Genomic DNA, 18501 nt, shown 5'->3' with positions numbered 1-18501 from the left:
ATAAATGCCCAGCTTAAAACTAGAGCCTTATGGTTCACAGAAAATTTCGGCCCTTTACCCAACTCGTTCCAACCAGGTTGGAGATACCGTAAATAATTAAAATCTAAAGGGACAATCTCGTCATATGAATATAAAACCCTTTATCGAGCGGGAAAATGGTTTTAGCTTTATTAGCTAGAGGCGGCAAAATCACACACAGTAGAGAGATTTCAAGATCTCCTTCTTCATTTTCCCCCAAATCCCATTCTCACCGACTCATCTCCGGCGGATCTATCCATTAAATCCACAAATCTAGGGTTTCCAATTTCTATTTATTAGTCTGAATTCGAATTAACCCTAGAAAATGAGTGATAGTAGATGGAAAAATCGAAGCAATAATAGAGATGGAGATTCATCGCGAAGTTTTAAGAAGCAGAAATTTGTTAAAAATGTTGAGGAAGAAAGAGAAAGTAAGTTAGGGTTTGATGTTTTCTCTGAAGGTGATAAGAGATTGGGATGGTTACTCACTTCATCTTCTGTAAGTCAGTCTCTCAGTAGTAACTCTTAATCAGTATTGTAAATGTTTTTTTTTTTTTTTTTATAATTAGGGTTTCGATTTGGTTTGATTTTGTAGTCATCGTGGGAAGATCAAGAGACGAGGAAGGTTTATAGTTGTGTAGATCTCTATTTTGTTTGTCAGGTAAGGGTTTTGAACTAATTTGGGTTTTTTTTTTTTTTTTGAATTGATGAGTTTAATGTGTGTATAGAACTAATTGTTTGGTGCATTTGTTGTTTGATTTTGTTTTAGGATGGGACTACGTTTAAATCGAAGTATAAATTCCAACCTTATTTCTATGCGGCAACTAAGGTATAAGTTGTGAATTGTTGCGTATGAGAATGTTTACTGTTAATTGAATTGGTTGCTTAGTTTTGAACTTTATGTTGTAGCCGAAAATGGAAACGGGTGTGGAGGCGTATCTTAAACGAAGATATGAAGGGCAAATTGCTGATGTAGAAATTGTAGAGAAAGAAGACCTTGCTTTAGTGAGTTAACTACTTATCTTGCTTTTAGTGAATTATGAATCTGTTTATTGATTTATAATGTGGTTCAGTTTGATATGCTCATTTTACTTTGGATTACTGTAAGTTCAGTTTCAGTAGACAGAAATTAGTTGTTCATCTTTTGCTGTGTAGTGTAGATATTTTTTGATTGCTGTGCTGCTAGTATTTTCCATAATGTGTGATGTAACTTCACGGTTTGCTTTTCACAGAAAAATCACTTATCTGGCATGCGAAAGTCATATCTCAAGATATCCTTCGACACTGTTCAACATTTGATGCATGTAAAAAATGATTTACTGCACGTTGTTCAAAGAAACCAGGAAAAGAATGATGCTGCGGAAGCATATGAATCGATATTATCTGGAAAGAGGTGACATGTCATTCTCTGCTCTATCTTTATATTATTTCAAAATTTGCACATAATACTTTACTGTGTTTCCTCGGTTTAGTTGATGTATGCCTTTGTAACATGTTACAGCAACCAAAGACCACTAGATTTTATAGATTGCATTGTTGATCTCCGGGAGTATGATGTGCCGTATCATGTACGTTTTGCTATTGATAAAGGTGATTCTCATATCAAATATTTGACCTTAGTTTACTTCATTTCTTAGAGCAAACTTGTAATGTGTGATTGCTTATAAGTCCGAGAGCTTTTATGCAGACATAAGGTGCGGTCAGTGGTATGATGTTAGTGTATCCAGCGCTGGTGTTACCCTTGAGAGAAGAACAGATCTTTTACAACGTGCTGAAGTTCATGTTTGTGCATTTGATATTGAGACAACAAAGCTTCCTTTGAAATTTCCTGATGCTGAATATGATCAAGTAATGATGATATCATATATGGTGGATGGGCAAGGGTACCTTATAATTAATAGAGAGGTTGGCTTAGCAACTTTAATCTTCTTTAAGTAACAATTCTAACGCTCTTTGCTAACAACATTATCATCTGTGAGTTCAGTTATTACTGACTAATATTCCAATTGGATTTGCAGTTTGTGGGGGAGGATATAGAAGATTTGGAGTACACTCCCAAACCAGAATTTGAAGGGTGTTTCACAGTAAAAAATGTGAAAAATGAGGTACCACCAAATAGGTTGTTGATTAGAAATCCAAATTTCCGGCACATAGTTCTATGTTTTTTTTTTTTTATCATTTGTCATCTGTCCTTGGCAGGTTGAACTCATCAAACAATGGTTTTCACATATGCAAGAGGTGAAGCCTGGTATTTACGTGACGTACAATGGAGATTTCTTCGATTGGCCTTTTCTTGAAACTAGAGCAGCACATCATGGACTTTCGATGAGTGATGTATGTGTTCGTTGGGAAAGTGCAATTTTTCTGTTTGATTGGTTATTTAATTGGTATAGAAAGTATCATTTTAAATTGACTGCATTTCATGGACATAAAGTTGTACACTTCTATGTGTCAATTGCTCTAATCTTTCAATATTTGGTGTCAATGTCATTCCCTCACTGAGATTGGTTAGCACGAGTAAATGCTTCCCTATTGTTTTCCGGTGCCATTTTTTGCCTACTCGCATTTACTTCTTGTCCAGTTTGTCCACAGTACTACCATAAGCATATCCCAATTAACGAATCATCCTTGCATTCCTATTTTTTTCTTTTCAAGGAGATGGTAGAGTAACAAAGTTCCTTTAAGAAGTTTACTCTCCTTCCTTTGGTTCTTTTAAGCCACTCTTCCACTTTGTATGCAGTTAAAAGCATGCATTTTGTTTGTCAGAGTTTTGATTATTATTTTTTTCTTCACATTCTGTTGTCCTGTTTCTGTTGTAAGTTAGCAACCTAATGTTTGTATCTGCATACTTCTGTGACCCTTTAAAATGTGATTGCTGGTCTATTGAAGTTCTTTATGGCCCACATTATAATGTTTTCACATTGTGTTTGCAGGAGATAGGATTTCTATGTGACAGAAACCAAGGGGAATGTCGTGCTAAATTTGCTTGCCATATGGATTGTTTTGCTTGGGTCAAACGTGATAGTTATCTCCCTCAAGGGAGCCAGGGTCTAAAGGTGCAGGACATTTTGGAGTCATTCTGTCATTTGTTTGAACTTAATTTAAAGATTAGTAAAGAAGTATTTGTCTCTAAAAGCATGATAATTGAACATGCATTTTAATACGAAAAAATGATGGCTCAAATACCTTATGCTCACTTTTAGTGGTTAATTTCATAGTACAGTGGTTTGATCACATTTTTATTTTTTACTTTTTTGTGCTATCATGGGCTCTAGGTTTGAACATTTTTTTTTGTCTGTCTTTTATCTCTCTTTAGGCTGTTACTAAGGCCAAGTTGGGTTATGATCCATTAGAAGTGGATCCCGAGGATATGCTTAAATTTGCCAAGGAAAAACCACAGGTGCGAGTTCAGTGGTTATTTTTTGTTCATATTCAATAAAATTATTTAATATTTTGTGCATTAGTTCATAAAATAAATTATGAATTTATCTGACTTATTTATGAAATATTTTCCACCAGACAATGGCGTCTTATTCTGTATCAGATGCTGTTGCAACTTACTTCCTTTATATGACATATGTTCATCCATTTATATTCTCGCTTGCTACAATTATACCTATGCCGCCTGATGAGGTATTGCGGAAAGGAAGTGGTACTCTCTGTGAGATGCTTCTTATGGTTCAGGTGGGTTCTCTGTAGAATCTGTTGTTTTTTACATATTTATGGCTAACTGTATCTTGCTACTCTTTTGGTTTTCTGATGTGATACTTCTCTTCATCATGTTTTGCTGTTTCTTTTCTAACTAAGCATCTTTTGTTTTGTATTATTTGTTTAGCCTGTAGTTAAACAGAGTTTAACTTTCACAATATTTACAGGCTTACATGGCAAATGTTATCTGTCCTAATAAACACCAAGCGGAGCTAGAGAAGTTTCATAACAACCAGCTTCTAGAGAGCGAAACTTATATCGGTGGCCATGTGGAATGTCTTGAAAGTGGTGTTTTCAGATCTGATCTACCCACTAAGTTTCAACTTGATCCAGCTGCTTATGAGGTGATTTTCAAGTCCACATGACTACATGGAAATTCTTTTTGTCTTAAAATTTTCCCTGATGCTAAATTTATGTTTATGCAAAATATTTAATGCACGTAACATGTCGTACGTCCACATTTTTTCTCTCATATTCTGGCTTACATGTGATAGCTTGTTGTACTCAGTTATCAGATGATTTTTGTTGGAATTTTATATTGACACCTTTATATTGTACTTCATTTTTCAGCAATTAATCTGCAACCTTGATCGTGATCTTCATTATGCAATAAGAGTAGAGGGTAAGATGGACTTGGATTCAGTCTCCAACTATGTCGAAGTAAAGAACGCTATCCTTGAAAAGGTGCTCATATATCTTGTATCAAATGACGAAACCATTGCTCAGTTATTTTTGTTCCCTGTATGTTTTATGTTCTACATATTGAGTTTCCGTAATTTGTTTGTTTTAGTTGTTAGTCTTTCCTAGCAACGGATGGTGATAGACTAACAATGTGCATACCTAATCATGGCAATTATGTTACTGTATTCGTTGTTAGGTGACTTTTTTTTTTGCTTTGGCAGCCTGTATTTCCTGTGCTGAAATTGCCCATGAGTTGGCATTACATAAGTTTGTGTTCTATACATTCTTTTATCTTAAGATCTGCTATGCTGGAATTGTCCGATGGATACAACTCTTTTCATTGCCATTCAAGTTTTACAATGGAAAAATACATGAATCCTTATTAGTTATTAGTATTACTGATATAAACTTTTTTTTTTTTCAATGCGAACTGTAGCTAGAGATGCTGCGTGATGAGCCCACACGTGAAGAGCCCCCACTTATATATCACTTGGATGTTGCTGCAATGTATCCAAATATCATTTTAACAAATAGGCTTCAGGTATGGTTGACATCTATATACCTGCTCTAAGTTCTCTATTGTAGTTAACGATCTCTTTCAGGCACTGACTTCTATACACTGAGCTCTAGGTTCAAATTTTCAAATAATACTAGTAACATTATAATTTCTTCAGAATTTCCACCCGCCAGAGTCACATTATATGCTAATCACTTGAACATTAGATGACTCGTGGATATTGCAGATCTAATGTGCAAATATTCAGTGTCCTCAGCAAATCATGATGTGAAAGCTAATCTTGTATTCATTTCTTGACTGATCAGTCTAACATGAAATTGTGAGGGATACTTTTTTCCCGATGTAGTTGACGATTTATTCTGTTTTGCGTGTCTGGAGCTCATAAATGTTTTAGATCATCCTTGTAGGAAAATATTTCTCCATTCACATACTTCTAAGGTTGAATTTTTGTTTGTGCATTTTCAGCCCCCTTCTATAGTTTCAGATGAAATCTGCACCGCATGCGACTTTAACCGCCCTGGAAAAACCTGTCTTCGAACTCTAGAATGGGTTTGGCGTGGAGAAACCTTCACCGCAAAGAAAAGGTTTTTTTTTCCCCGCTCTGCTTATGTTATTTACAAGCAGAACAATGGTGGCCACTGACATCAGGTCATAATTTTCGATTATCAGTGACTATTATCATTTGAAGAGGCAGATTGAGTCTGAGCTAGTTGATAATGTACGTGGTCAAATAGCAAAATCTTTTTTAGACCTTCCCAAGACTGAGCAACAAGTAAAACTGAAAGACCGGCTAAAGAAGTATTGCCAAAAGGTAAACACATCACTGTTTAATAAGAAATTTTTTCCTGTTTAAGGATACCTTACAACTAACCATGCTAATCTGTTACAGGCATACAAACGGGTCCTCGACAAACCAGTCACAGAGGTGCGAGAAGCAGGGATATGCATGCGTGAAAATCCTTTCTATGTTGACACAGTTCGTAGGTAGTGCATAAGCTCTTCAGTAGCTCTTTACTAAATTACCATACTGTTATTATGTAAATGGGGCGATACCTGGAACAGGTGCAAGTAGGATTTCTAAGATTAAGCAAAATACCCAGATTGTTCCTTTTTACATTGTACTTTCCAAGTGACATTCTTCCTTTTAAAAATTTAGTTTCAGGGATAGAAGGTACGAATATAAAGGACTTAATAAGGTCTGGAAGGGGAAACTAGGAGATGCAAAGGCCAGCGGGAATTCTATAAAGATCCAGGAAGCACAAGTATAATAATTTTCAGTTCCTTGAGCACGTTGTGTAAATATGCATTATCATTTTCTGGTTCCCTGTACTTAATGTCTCCTTATGGTGTTTGCAGGATATGGTAGTTCTCTATGATTCTTTACAGCTTGCTCACAAATGTATTCTAAATTCCTTCTATGGCTATGTCATGCGAAAGTGAGTGCTTATTTGATCTTTTGGCATCCTGTTGGTTATTATGGTTTTTCATTATTTCTTTTCCTTATCTTATCCTCTAAGAAAGAATGTCGTGATCTACTTCAGGGGTGCAAGATGGTACTCGATGGAAATGGCTGGTGTAGTTACTTATACCGGAGCAAAAATCATTCAGAATGCTCGTGTATTAGTTGAAAAAATTGGGAGACCATTGGAGTTGGATACAGACGGTATCTGGTGTGCACTTCCTGGGTCTTTTCCAGAGAACTTTACCTTCAAAACAAAGTAATGCACATGTTTCTTTTACATTTCCTGTACTGATTATTGGCCCTAGACTGTTACATCAACTTTTCGTGTTCCTCTTATTTTTGGTTATTTGGCTTATAATCTCTTTTGTTATATGCGTATCAGAGACTTGAAGAAAAAGTTGACAATCTCGTATCCTTGTGTCATGCTTAATGTCGATGTCGCAAGAAACAACACAAATGATCAATACCAGGTGAGCTGGGCACTTCAATTAACATTTAATTTCCCACTTCCAGCTATCAAGCGGTAATAATTATAATTATAATTATAATGTAGCTAGTTATTTAGCAAGCCTCTTGTTCGTTTCATGCCATGAAAATCCTCAGCACATGTTTGATTAGTCTCATTCCATGACAGACACTCGAAGATCCTATTTATAAGACATATACTACACAAAGCGAATGCTCTATTGAATTTGAAGTGGATGGTCCATATAAGGTGAGATAAAGCAGCTCATTACCATCACTTTTTTTAGTTTATACATTTTTCTTGACGAACTTCACAGTGAGTCCATTGGCCCATATCTGGTTCATAGGCGATGATCCTACCAGCTTCAAAGGAAGAGGGGATATTGATTAAGAAGCGGTATGCTGTTTTTAATGATGACGGAACCATTGCGGAGCTTAAAGGTTTCGAAATTAAGCGCAGAGGTGAGCTTAAGCTCATCAAAGTTTTTCAGGTTTGCTTTGTTTCTTCTGCAGTTTCCTTGGTTTTGTGTCTTCATTTTTGTACTCAGTTTGAATTTAATTTTTATTTTTCCTTCTCCAACATTTTCAATTTCCATCCAGTCCCTGCACTTTGTTAATCATGATAAACTATCCATCTATGTGCATATCTGATGCCCAAATGTTCATGACATCGATTGCTTCTGTCATGTGATTGTTATTCTGCATCTTAATTATAGGAATTAGATAACAGGTAAGTGTGCCGTTATCCAACACTAGCAATATGTTTCTAGCTTATAGCTTAGTTCAACATTCTACCCTTCGTCAGGAATGTTATTTGCATCATCATTATGGTGTATGCTCGTGGCCTTTTCTGAACTTCAACTTGATCACAGGCTGAGGTTTTTGACAAGTTCCTCGATGGGCAAACCCTTGAGCAATGTTATTCGGCAGTTGCAGCTGTTGCTAACCGCTGGCTTGATCTTCTTGATGTATGCCTCTCTATCTTGCTTCACTGTATTATATTATTAAGTTTTGTTGGAGGTAGTTTTTACCATTTTCGTTAGTGGGAAAGTTACTCATGGGGATATAGTTGGAAGAATTCTGACGGATTTAACTATAATTTGTTAGAATCAAGGAATCGATGTTGCTGATAGCGAGTTGCTTGATTACATATCAGAATCAAGCACCATGAGTAAATCTTTAGCAGACTATGGAGAGCAGAAGTCTTGTGCTGTGACCACAGCAAGACGACTTGCTGATTTTCTTGGTGATACAATGGTTAAGGATAAAGGACTCCGTTGCCAGTATATAGTTGCATGTGAGCCACAAGTACGTATCCGTGCTCCAATTTGGGGCACTCTGCATATTTTGTTGGTGAATTACCTTCTTGATTCTGTGTGGTTTATTATCTCTACATAGCTATGAAATATAATTGGTTCATCTTTATTCTTCAAACGTGCTTATACATTCTGAAAGATCATGTCGTAAAAGATGGATTCATTATTCTCATCATACCATGACAATTTTAGTTTTGTGTAGACTTACAAAACAATGGAATAGTTTGTTGTGTAAGTCCTATAGATACTCCACTATGTGGATTATGCGCATCCCTCGAACGGGACATGTGTAAAGTTACATGAGTCATTTTTATTTGCATCAATAGAATACATGTCTCGTTTAAGTGGGTACCTAGTGGCGTTCTTTTGCAATTTGCTGTCACTTTTGGTTGTGGACTTGTCTGTCACTTCAGGGTTTGTGGCTGTTAATTCGGCGCATTATCCCACCTTTTACATTCACAGTAAATCTGGTAGAAATTTAGCTGATATATGGGTTATAGTGGCTTTATTTATCTGTTGTTTTCCTATTATTGTCTCAGAAACAATTTTCATTCTTTTTGTAAATTCAGGGAAGTTCAGTAAGTGAACGTGCGATTCCAGTTGCAATATTTGCGACTGAGCCTGGTATGGTTCAATTATCATTTCTGATTATGTTTTACATTATATTCGCATTGGTATAAAACATGGGTGCGATAGTATTATGCTGTCTTCTGCAGATGTTATGCAGAATTATGTGCGGAGGTGGTGCAAAATATCATCAGCTGAGGACTTCCGATCCATAGTTGACTGGTCCTATTATAAGCAGCGACTTGGTTCAACAATTCAAAAAATTATTACTATTCCTGCAGCTATGCAAAAGGTGCAGCATACATGTTGTGTTTGGTGTCTAGTTCCAACTATTAGTCTCAGTTTTCTTCTATGTAGCATTATTACTAGAATTTTTTAAAAGGAGTTTTTTACAGGTTGCGAACCCTGTCCCAAGAGTAGTTCATCCTGATTGGCTACATAAAAGAGTTCGTGAAAAGGATGACAAATTTCGCCAACGAAAATTGGTTGATATGTTGAGTCCGATGGTAAAAGGTCATAATGCTCAAACGGCTACCAACCATGTGGGGGATGAAGTAGGCATTGAGGATCTAGAAGATTTCGGAAACAAAGGCGTTGGTTCTGAAATTGGACCAAGGCCTATAGTTCGCAGCTACGAAGTCAACAAAGCAGGACAGTCGGCAAAGCAATCTTCTGCTCGGGTTTCCCTTCAACAGCCAAACACCATCACCTATGAAAATATTGACAGAAATGTTGATTATCAGGCGTGGCTTGTGGTAAAGAAGCGAAAATGGAAAGATACCCGCGAGGAAAAAAATAGGTACATGCATATAGATGCTTATTTTCTTGATGTGCATTACTACACTTATAAGGGTCTGTTGGATTGTTGGTAGGGGGATGTTAAGTGCATTTTGATTGGGCTGAGAACATGGAGTAGCAACTCCAGCTCCTGCAACTTGACCTTGTTACTTTGTAGAGTTCAGTTACCACATAAGCATGTATAAGAAGTATAATTGTGTTCTTTTTAGCGAACAGATTGCAAAAAGGAGTACTTTGGATAGAAATACCACTAGCCACCTTGTGTGCTTCTAAATGGAACTTATGAAGCTTCGTGCTTCATATTGGAAGGTTTATGAATGAGTTGTCCAGAGAACAAGATTTTTGACTGCAAAAATTCAATTTTGCTTCAGCTCAGATGAGCCACTACTCTTTAGCTTGTAAAGTCATTCTGTTTCAGTTTGAATGCGTGATTATTTCAAGAAGTCATTGAAATAGAAATAAAAATGCGGTCTTTCGTTGAACTGTTTTTTTTTTTTTGTGGTATTTGCCATTGACTAGTTAGATTAGAATTCTTGATCAAATATCTTCTCCTTAGTAACATTGATCCTTGCAGGTTAAAGAGATTCCGCCAGTCAGATGGCATCTCTGAGTTGCCTGCTGCCATTCCCACGCGTAAAAAAGGTCAGGGTCTGAATGGAGTTAGTTCATTTCTTAAGAGAAATGAATTGTCGCTTGCTCGAACATACTGGCAGGTGATACACTTTATTTGCATTTTCTCTGATTTTTCCCTGATCGTTTCTTTTATGAATGCTTAATTTGATTATTTTGTGGTCCAGATACTACAGCTTGTTCCGTGTCCAGAAGCTGGTCACTTCTTTGCTTGGGTTGTAGCTGATGGTATGATGCTTAAGGTTCCAATTCATGTTCCTAGAGTATTTTACCTCAACACGAAAGCACCTGTCACAGAAGAATTTCCTGGCAAGCGTGTGAACAGGATCCTTCCACATTCTCATCCTAGCTTCACTCTTATTGAGGTGCATCTTGTGTTATAATGTTGTTATATAGTACAAATAAAAAATATGCTGTTAAAGTTGTTTCACTTTCACCATTTTGCAGTCCACTAAAACCTATTTCTGTTATCGTGGTGGGTTTTCTAGGTGGTAACTGAAGAAGACCAGTTTAAATTGGAAAGGAAGAAACTGGCTGCTCACCTCGCAGATCCTGAAGTTGAGGTTAGATATGTAATTGTGCTCATTATTAGTAGCTAAGTTAGATAATTTCACTGATCTTGTCACTTCCTTGGTCACGAGCCTTTTACTTCTGTCAACCATTTAATTTCACTATGTCCTTCATATAAATATTTTGTTGGCATTGCTGCTTGAGGTTTGCAATTAGTATGAGTACGCATTGAGCCTTCAGTCATGAGTTTTGGCAGATTTTTTCCCTCAGGTTACTGTTCCAAAGATCTTCTAGTCTAGGTGTTCTTATTTTTATTGATTTTTTTGTTTGATCTCAAGTTTTGTGTCTCCAGAAGGATGATCCAGTTTCTGGGTGCCCAATAACGATGACAATGATTCCATTCTTTATATATTTCCATGTGTTAATATACTCTTCTGATGCATGTAGTTTTGTTAAGGGTTATGCGTTTTTCATTGATATTTTATGCCAAGGTTGTCTTGTAGGCTTAGTCCTAACTTGTTAGCCCCTTCGTCCAAGTTCGATAGACCTGTTGAGTTTTTTCCAGAAAAGTTAAGAAATTGAATTGATTCATTTTTTTTCATTTTTCCCAACTGCCCTTTAAACTACTCCTATAAATTAACGGATTATTAAAAATATTGAGCTCCATGCTTTCGTCCTTGTTCTTAGAAACATCTTTACATGTAGAGTGGTTTGATGTTTGGCTGTTAAGTTTGAACATGGAAAATTCTTATGTTGCAACGACACGGACACGGTATCTTGTATCCAATACGCTACTTCGATACGACAACTTAAAAAACTAAAATACGTGGATAGGGCACACACAATGTAAATAATAGCTTAACATAGATATACAAGTAGTTAATTTGCAAGATATATGCATATAATATGTATGATTAACCTCACTGGAGAGAAAAAGTCTGGATAAGAAGGAAGAAAGTCTAGAGCAAGATCAGTGGACAGATTTGGAACTAATATTTTGTCACAATAGTTAAAACTTCTCGTAGAATCCCGTAAAATATCTAAATTTTCTAATATTAAGGTATTGAGATTTATCTTGACAGCTGTTGATATCTAATATTTAGTCAAAGTTTTCTGAGTTGTATCTTGAAGTATTGGAGTATTAGTACCCGTATCCGAGTAAATACGTATCGATACTGCTGAATTTTCTTTTTAGACGTATCGTTGTAACACAGAAAATTCTAAAGCATACCCAAATTCTGTCAGATTTGAAGTATGGTCGTCTTTGTCTGTTACCCCATGGCTACAAAACTATACTGCAGATTTTTATTTACTTATTTATTTTTTTATCATAGTTAAGTAGGGCATGTGATTGTAAAATTTATTCTAATTGATCAATCCTGTCAGTTCGTTCAAGTATATGTTCAGTTATATTTATTGATCTAATTGTTGATATTTTTTGTCAGGGTATATATGAGACAAAGGTACCATTAGAATTTAATGCTATCCTTCAGATTGGCTGTGTATGTAAAGTGGACAAGGCGGCTAAAAACCGAAACCCTCAGGAAGGTTGGAAACTGGAGGAACTGCAAATGAAGACCACTACAGAATGCTCTTATTTGGCACAATCTATTGGTTTCTTCTACTTGTATCACAGGTATGCAGTTCACCTGATATCTGTACCTTGCAAGATAAGTCTTCTTTGGTAGCCTACAAAGAAAATGTTAAATATGAATAAGAACACAAAACATAAGAAACATAGTTCCCTAGTAACCTACGAAGAAAATGTGAACAATAAAACAAGAACATAAGAATTCCACCCTTCCTATAGTATATACTATGTAGTAATGCTACTCTAATGATTTGGTTTTGATTTCTTTTTCAGCATATCTGAAGCCCGAGCAATTTATGCAACATATTTTCCTGCATCTAGTACAATAATAGTTATCGTGGTTAATCCTTTCCAAAACAAAGAATTAACCACGTCTATTCTAGAGAAGCAATTTCGTGAAGCGTGCCAAGCATTATCTGTTGAACCTTCTTTGTCTGGAAAAAAATGCACTTGCAAGGTGAATATATAGTTTTAAGTTCAGATATCTGGATCTACTTACTCTGTCACATGGTTCTGATCTCTGGTTAAAAATCAGGTGGAGTACGTTGGACATGTCAAAGATGCTGAAAGGCTTTTGCAAAGAGCAATCATTGATTACAGGTTTTTTTCTTTGCCTTATTGTTTGACTATAGCTCTTACACCATCTGCAAATCATATTGAGGCATTTAAGCTAATGTGAAACTTATGCCAGTGATGGAACATCTTGTGTCCTTGCCATGAAGTCTTTCTAATGTCTTAGTTGGGCTGAGTCTGACGTATTTGTCATTGTGCTTGTAATTATTCATGGCAGACATGAACATCATGGACCTGCAATTGGTGTCATGGAGTGTCCAGATGTTCATTCAGTAAGGTCAGGAATACGCGTTCTCGATGATTTCCCATGTGTCAGCATTCCTTGCAATGCCCGTGATAGCAACTATCAGGTAGAATCTATTTTCTTAGCTGTTTGTTACACGTTTGCTAGCAGTTTCCGCTCACCAATCCATATTAAACTTCTCGTATAGGCCCTTGGGTGGCAAATCATTGCTGCAAAGATTGGAATGCAACGCTGTGCTGCATCTTCCCAGTGGTTGAAGGAGAGAATCTCACTTTCAAGATATGCACATGTAATATATGCTTTTCATCCGTCACTTGTTTTCTTCTTAAAGTTAAACAAATCTGAGGGTGCAGAAAAGAGAGTGTGAAATTCTATTTACCATCTTAACATGTTTGGAACAGGTTCCGTTGGGGAATTTTGAACTTGATTGGCTTCTATTTACAGCGGATACGTTCCTTTCTAGGGCATTGCGTGATCAGCAACAGGTTATCTCTATTTTTACCCTGTATAATGATGCTAGATTAGTTTCTCATTTTTTACATGCCATGAAATAGTGAGTGGTAGTTTTCTTTAGGTGTTTTAAGATGAAACTGTCATTTCACTCACATTAGTTCTCTTGGAATAAGTATTTCCAATACGCTCAAGAGAGACTAGTTGTACTTGTCTCACAAGATTTTTGGTTAATTTTTCCAATCATGGAATGGAGAAAACTGTTCTGCTTTTTTGGCAGAGATCTTTGGTGCTTTGACCGCTGTCTTCTGAAAATTCTGGTTGAAGTTCTTCGTAGCCAAGCACATTAACTAGTCTTCTTGCTTACAGTTATTATGGATATCTGATGATGGCATTCCAGACCTAGGAGGCATTAATGAGGATGATACATGCTTTGCAGATGAAGTAAGTATCAGGATATCAAAAAAACTACTAACGAGCTGATTTTTTTGTCTGTTTCACATGGATGTTTTAGTCTCCATTTAGTTATATTTTCTCTACCTGGAGGGGTTTAGTTCTGTTATACAGCTTCTCATTTTCTTGTGGTTTCTCCCTACAGGTCAGTCATCCGGTTCTTACCTATCCTGGAGCCTATCGAAAAGTCTCCGTGGAGCTAAAGGTTTTATTTTTCAGAAAGCAGATAATGTGTTTCTTTTAAGCTTCTCTGACTAGTGACTAACAATATTTAATGTCATTACCGTCTTGTGTAGATTCATCACCTGGCTGTAAATGCTCTTCTGAAGAGCAACCAAATCAATGAGATGGAAGGAGGAGCCTTGTTTGGATTTGATCTTGATATTTCTGGAGCACATGAACAAAGTGGCCTTGATGAGGCTGGTGCATGTGCATCTGCATTTCGTGTGCTTAAGCAGTTGATTCAGAGATGCATTCAGGATGCAATCAAATTTGGAAATGTATACGCTGATGCATTACTGCAACATCTGTACAGATGGTTTTGCAGGTAAGAACTATACCCATTTTCTATATGGATTTTCTTCTTGGGCTCCTTTAATTGTCCTTGTTCACCTTCCCTGCAGTCCACAGTCAAAACTCCATGATCCAGCTCTGCACCGGGTATTACACAAGGTAACAAAAAGGATCCAAAGAAACTAGAATTCCTTTTTCTCAATGCTCTGACTCGAAATCTTGAAAGATATTTTGCTTAGTTAATTTTCTATGATTATTTTAGAGCACCCTATCTTGTTCAGTTCTCGTCATGTTCATATGCCTATCTCCATCTAATAATTTTTTACACGTTGAACGAGTTCTCGATGTACATGTCATCCTTCACTTATTATCCAAAACTTGTTACTGAGTATTGGCAGATCATGGAGAAGGTGTTTGCTTTGTTGCTTGCTGAGTTCCGGAAATTAGGGGCAAAAATCGTATTCGCGGACTTCTCGAAGATTATTATAGACACTGGAAAGTCAGATCTATCTGCTGCTCAAGCTTACTGTGATTGTTTATTAAAAACACTGCAAACCAGGTGGGGCAAGGTAGATTTAGGAAATGGGTTTGAAGAAGTTAGTTATCTTTTTTCCCCCAAGCTAAGTCGTTATCTTGCTGTTTTGTAGAGATCTTTTCGAGTGGGTTGAGCTTGAACCACTGCACTTCTTCCACTCATTGCTATTCATGGATCAGGTTTGTCCTTGGACTTCTCTTTTTCTTTTTTCACTGACGGATCTTGATTTCAGTGCTTCCGAAATAAAGCCTCTCACAAGAATCGTGCCTTACAAAATTGTTATTACTGCATGTTAAGGGCCAGAAATACACTAGGGGTACCATTTTATGTCATAACACCGCACTCAGTCAGCACGATGGAATCAAAATTTTTGTAACCGCGCTCAGTTACAAGACAAATCTTGTCTGAGTATTTAGTCTCTTAAACGATTTAAGATCACATGAATTGGTCAAATAAGTCGATAACTATAGAGAAAAAGGTTAATGACCGTGCTTGATATCCTGTGGCGACCAGGTTATATTGTAGTCTGCTATCGACTTGCTTGAGGAGTTCAATAAAATTTCGGTCCAGGTTCACGCGTGAGCTTACCTGAAGTCAGTATAGACGTTGAACCGTTGACTAACCATGAATTTTGTCCGCTACCTGAACTAATGTTTTCTAAACTGGGGCTGATCTAGATGAGTAACTTGCTGTACGGCCAGAGTAGTCAGGACCCTGATTTAGAGATTTAAAAACATGCCAGTTAGCCGATCACATCTGCTGAGCCTCAATTCACATGAAAAGTTGACATGCTGTTAACGTTATGATATTAAGCCATTGCTTGGTTCTTACACAGTTGTTTACAGAAGAGTAATTTTTTGATTTCATTTGCAGTACAACTATGGCGCGATCCAGGCTAAAAGCGATGGAGCATCTTCTGCAGATGTTTCAAAGGCTCCTGATGATTGTATAGCAGATGAACCCCAGATTGACATTGTATCAAACTGGAATATATCAGAGTACTTGCCGAAGGTGACTCAGGTAGGTCAATAAGTGATGCCCATAAGCTTAGTAAAATTGTCATTGCAACACGTAAGGAGCAGTGACATGAAATAGGATTTCCTATACCAACCGTGATGTACAATGTCTTAGTCCTAATCATGCCAGTCTTTATTAATTCAACTTCTGGAATCGGTCTTGCAGGATCATTTTATTTTAATTGTCTCCGAATTTTTGTATAAACCATGGAGGTATGCACAAGAGCAAGCTGCAGTTAGAGCATCCTCAGTAGATGGCAGCCTGTGCACTCCATCAATAACAGGTGCAGCTGCTGAGTCTTTTGAAATACAGCTGACAGCATATCTTAAAGAGCAGGTTTGGCGAAAGATAATGACAGATTTTGTATGAATTTGTCATTGTTTCAAGTATTATAAGCTGTGGTATTGATTTGTAATTTTAAATGTTTACAGGTCAGCTCCTTTTTTACGGAGAAACTTCTTAAGATTGTACGGGATATCACTCAACATTTTAAGACGAATAAATCTCGGAATGACGGGCAGCAATCTCATGAATTACCTCATGTAGCTGGCTTCAGCTCACATACAGGGGATGCTGCTTTAGATTTCATTAAGCATGTCTGTGCTGTTCTTGCTCTTGACCGTAGTGTTCAACATAACGCTCTGGTAAGGCTTCTAATTTTCTTTGGAAATTCAGCTTTACATTTCAATGGATATAGATCGATAAAGAAATATTTCTTTTGGCCCATATCCTTTCTCACAGGTGCTGAGAAGGAACCTCTTAAAATTTGTCCGTGTGAAGGAGTTTGATCCAGTAGCAGAGTTTCGAAACCCCTGTGTGTCGTTCACCTTACCAAATGTGATTTGCAGGTAAATTTGAAAGTAGATACTGATCTTATTTTATTGATACTTGAACGTTGTTGCTGACTAACTCGCTCTGTCCTGGATAATTCGTCATGATTTTTTTCATTTTGTTTACTTTTCTTGCAAGAACAAAAATGAACTTTTCTTTCACTTAATATCAGTTAAGAGGTCTAATTTAATATTTTATGCAAAAAAAATGACTGAACTGATGGTTGGGGAATTTCCTACTCCCACGATGAGTTGAATGACTGAAAATATATGTTTTACCTCAGAGAATCGTTATGGATTGTTAGAGATCAGAGAAGATCGTTTTCTTTACCCTTAATTACTTGGGTCGTTTCTTATTTCTACGAGTGTGAAACTCATCATCTGATTATGGTTAATTGGATTCATCTTGTTGCTCTCTGGTTTTGTTTTAACTAAGGGTGGTGTATTTAATTGTTTTCTTGTCTAATTTGTTGATTGCGTCTTTCTAGTTGCAGTTTCTGATTTTGTTTGATGGGTATCATGTTAAACTAATTTCTGATTTGGTTTACCGTCTTTTTAGCTACTGCAATGACTGCCGAGACTTGGATCTATGCCGTGATTCAGCTTTACTTTCGGATGAGTGGCGATGTGCTGTACCACAGTGTGGGCAGCCTTATAACCGTGAGGTGATGGAGAATGCACTTCTCCAAATAGTTCGTCAGAGAGAACGCCTCTACCATATTCAGGATCTCGTGTGTCTCAAGTGCAACCATATAAAAGCTGCCCATTTAGCTGAACAATGCAAGTGTGCTGGCGCGTTCAAGTGCAAAGAAGATGCATCTGAATACCACAGCAAAATGCAAGTTTTCCTAAATATTGCTGTTCGTCAAAATTTTCAGCTTCTTCAAGAGGCCATCTCATGGATATTAGAAGTTCAATAATGGTTCACAATACATCTCCAATTCATCTGTAGATTTTTGTGTACATAAGTTGTCCGGGCAGATTAGAAGCACCAAACTGTACATATCCTAACCCTCATCATAGAGTGAACTTAGTAGGCATGAGCAATCAGAACTAGAGGATGACATATCTGCAAGGTTTTTGACAATCATTATTTATTTATTCCCGGTTTCTTCAATGTATTTTTGTGAGTGTATCTGTAAGCCTCTGTAACATTTTCTAATTACAAATAGTGATAACTTAAAGAGAATTGCAATGTCTCAACGAGAGAAAATTGAACATATCTCCATATTATTTTTTTTGCTGACAAACTTGCTCAAAATCTTTCCCATTACTGTTCATCAAATCAGCCTAGCTGCCTCACTCTTCCTCATAGATGGATCCCGTGGGCTCCGTCTTGTTTTTCTTTTAAAACCCAAAACCAAAAACAAAGAACGGTTTTTTAGGTACCATGGTTTTTGTTTTTTTTTGAGGGGATCATTGTTTTATTAGGCCACCTTCCCTATAGTTATAAGGGGTGTCCTAAAGCATTGAAATGACTAACCTACTCTTAACCTAATTTAATTTAAAACCAACCCAATAACCACCCATATATATAACCACCTCCTCCCACCATCGCCGGTTACCACCACCACCTTCTCCGATTATCACCACCACCAACCACCGATTACCACCACCACCACC

At 36.9% G+C, this 18501-nt stretch overlaps 1 protein-coding gene across 1 annotated transcript; it reads left to right on the top strand.

Annotated features, from left to right (window-relative positions):
- Window positions 1-343: 343 nt before the first annotated feature.
- Window positions 344-18115, top strand: LOC113342944 (DNA polymerase epsilon catalytic subunit A-like). The gene is made up of 49 exons (XM_026587308.1): window positions 344-517; window positions 614-679; window positions 788-847; window positions 928-1023; window positions 1251-1411; window positions 1520-1608; window positions 1706-1923; window positions 2037-2123; window positions 2218-2352; window positions 2952-3074; window positions 3335-3418; window positions 3538-3702; window positions 3894-4070; window positions 4297-4410; window positions 4844-4948; window positions 5390-5508; window positions 5594-5735; window positions 5814-5908; window positions 6081-6186; window positions 6281-6360; window positions 6466-6642; window positions 6769-6856; window positions 7021-7101; window positions 7199-7342; window positions 7724-7819; window positions 7959-8159; window positions 8737-8791; window positions 8884-9026; window positions 9130-9533; window positions 10107-10245; window positions 10330-10527; window positions 10651-10725; window positions 12118-12308; window positions 12537-12720; window positions 12799-12863; window positions 13054-13186; window positions 13268-13369; window positions 13482-13565; window positions 13900-13974; window positions 14129-14188; window positions 14280-14530; window positions 14607-14655; window positions 14895-15055; window positions 15144-15210; window positions 15905-16051; window positions 16214-16384; window positions 16480-16692; window positions 16790-16896; window positions 17438-18115. The coding sequence occupies exons 1-49, from the start codon at window positions 344-346 to the stop codon at window positions 17796-17798; spliced, it is 6618 nt and encodes a 2205-aa protein (XP_026443093.1). The 3' UTR covers window positions 17799-18115.
- Window positions 18116-18501: the final 386 nt, after the last annotated feature.

This window comes from Papaver somniferum, unplaced genomic scaffold (genome assembly GCF_003573695.1).
Source record: "Papaver somniferum cultivar HN1 unplaced genomic scaffold, ASM357369v1 unplaced-scaffold_5, whole genome shotgun sequence".
Taxonomy (NCBI): Eukaryota; Viridiplantae; Streptophyta; class Magnoliopsida; order Ranunculales; family Papaveraceae; genus Papaver; species Papaver somniferum.
The sequence above is the reverse complement of the archived record's forward strand: the minus strand, read 5'-3'. Positions and strand labels throughout refer to the sequence as shown.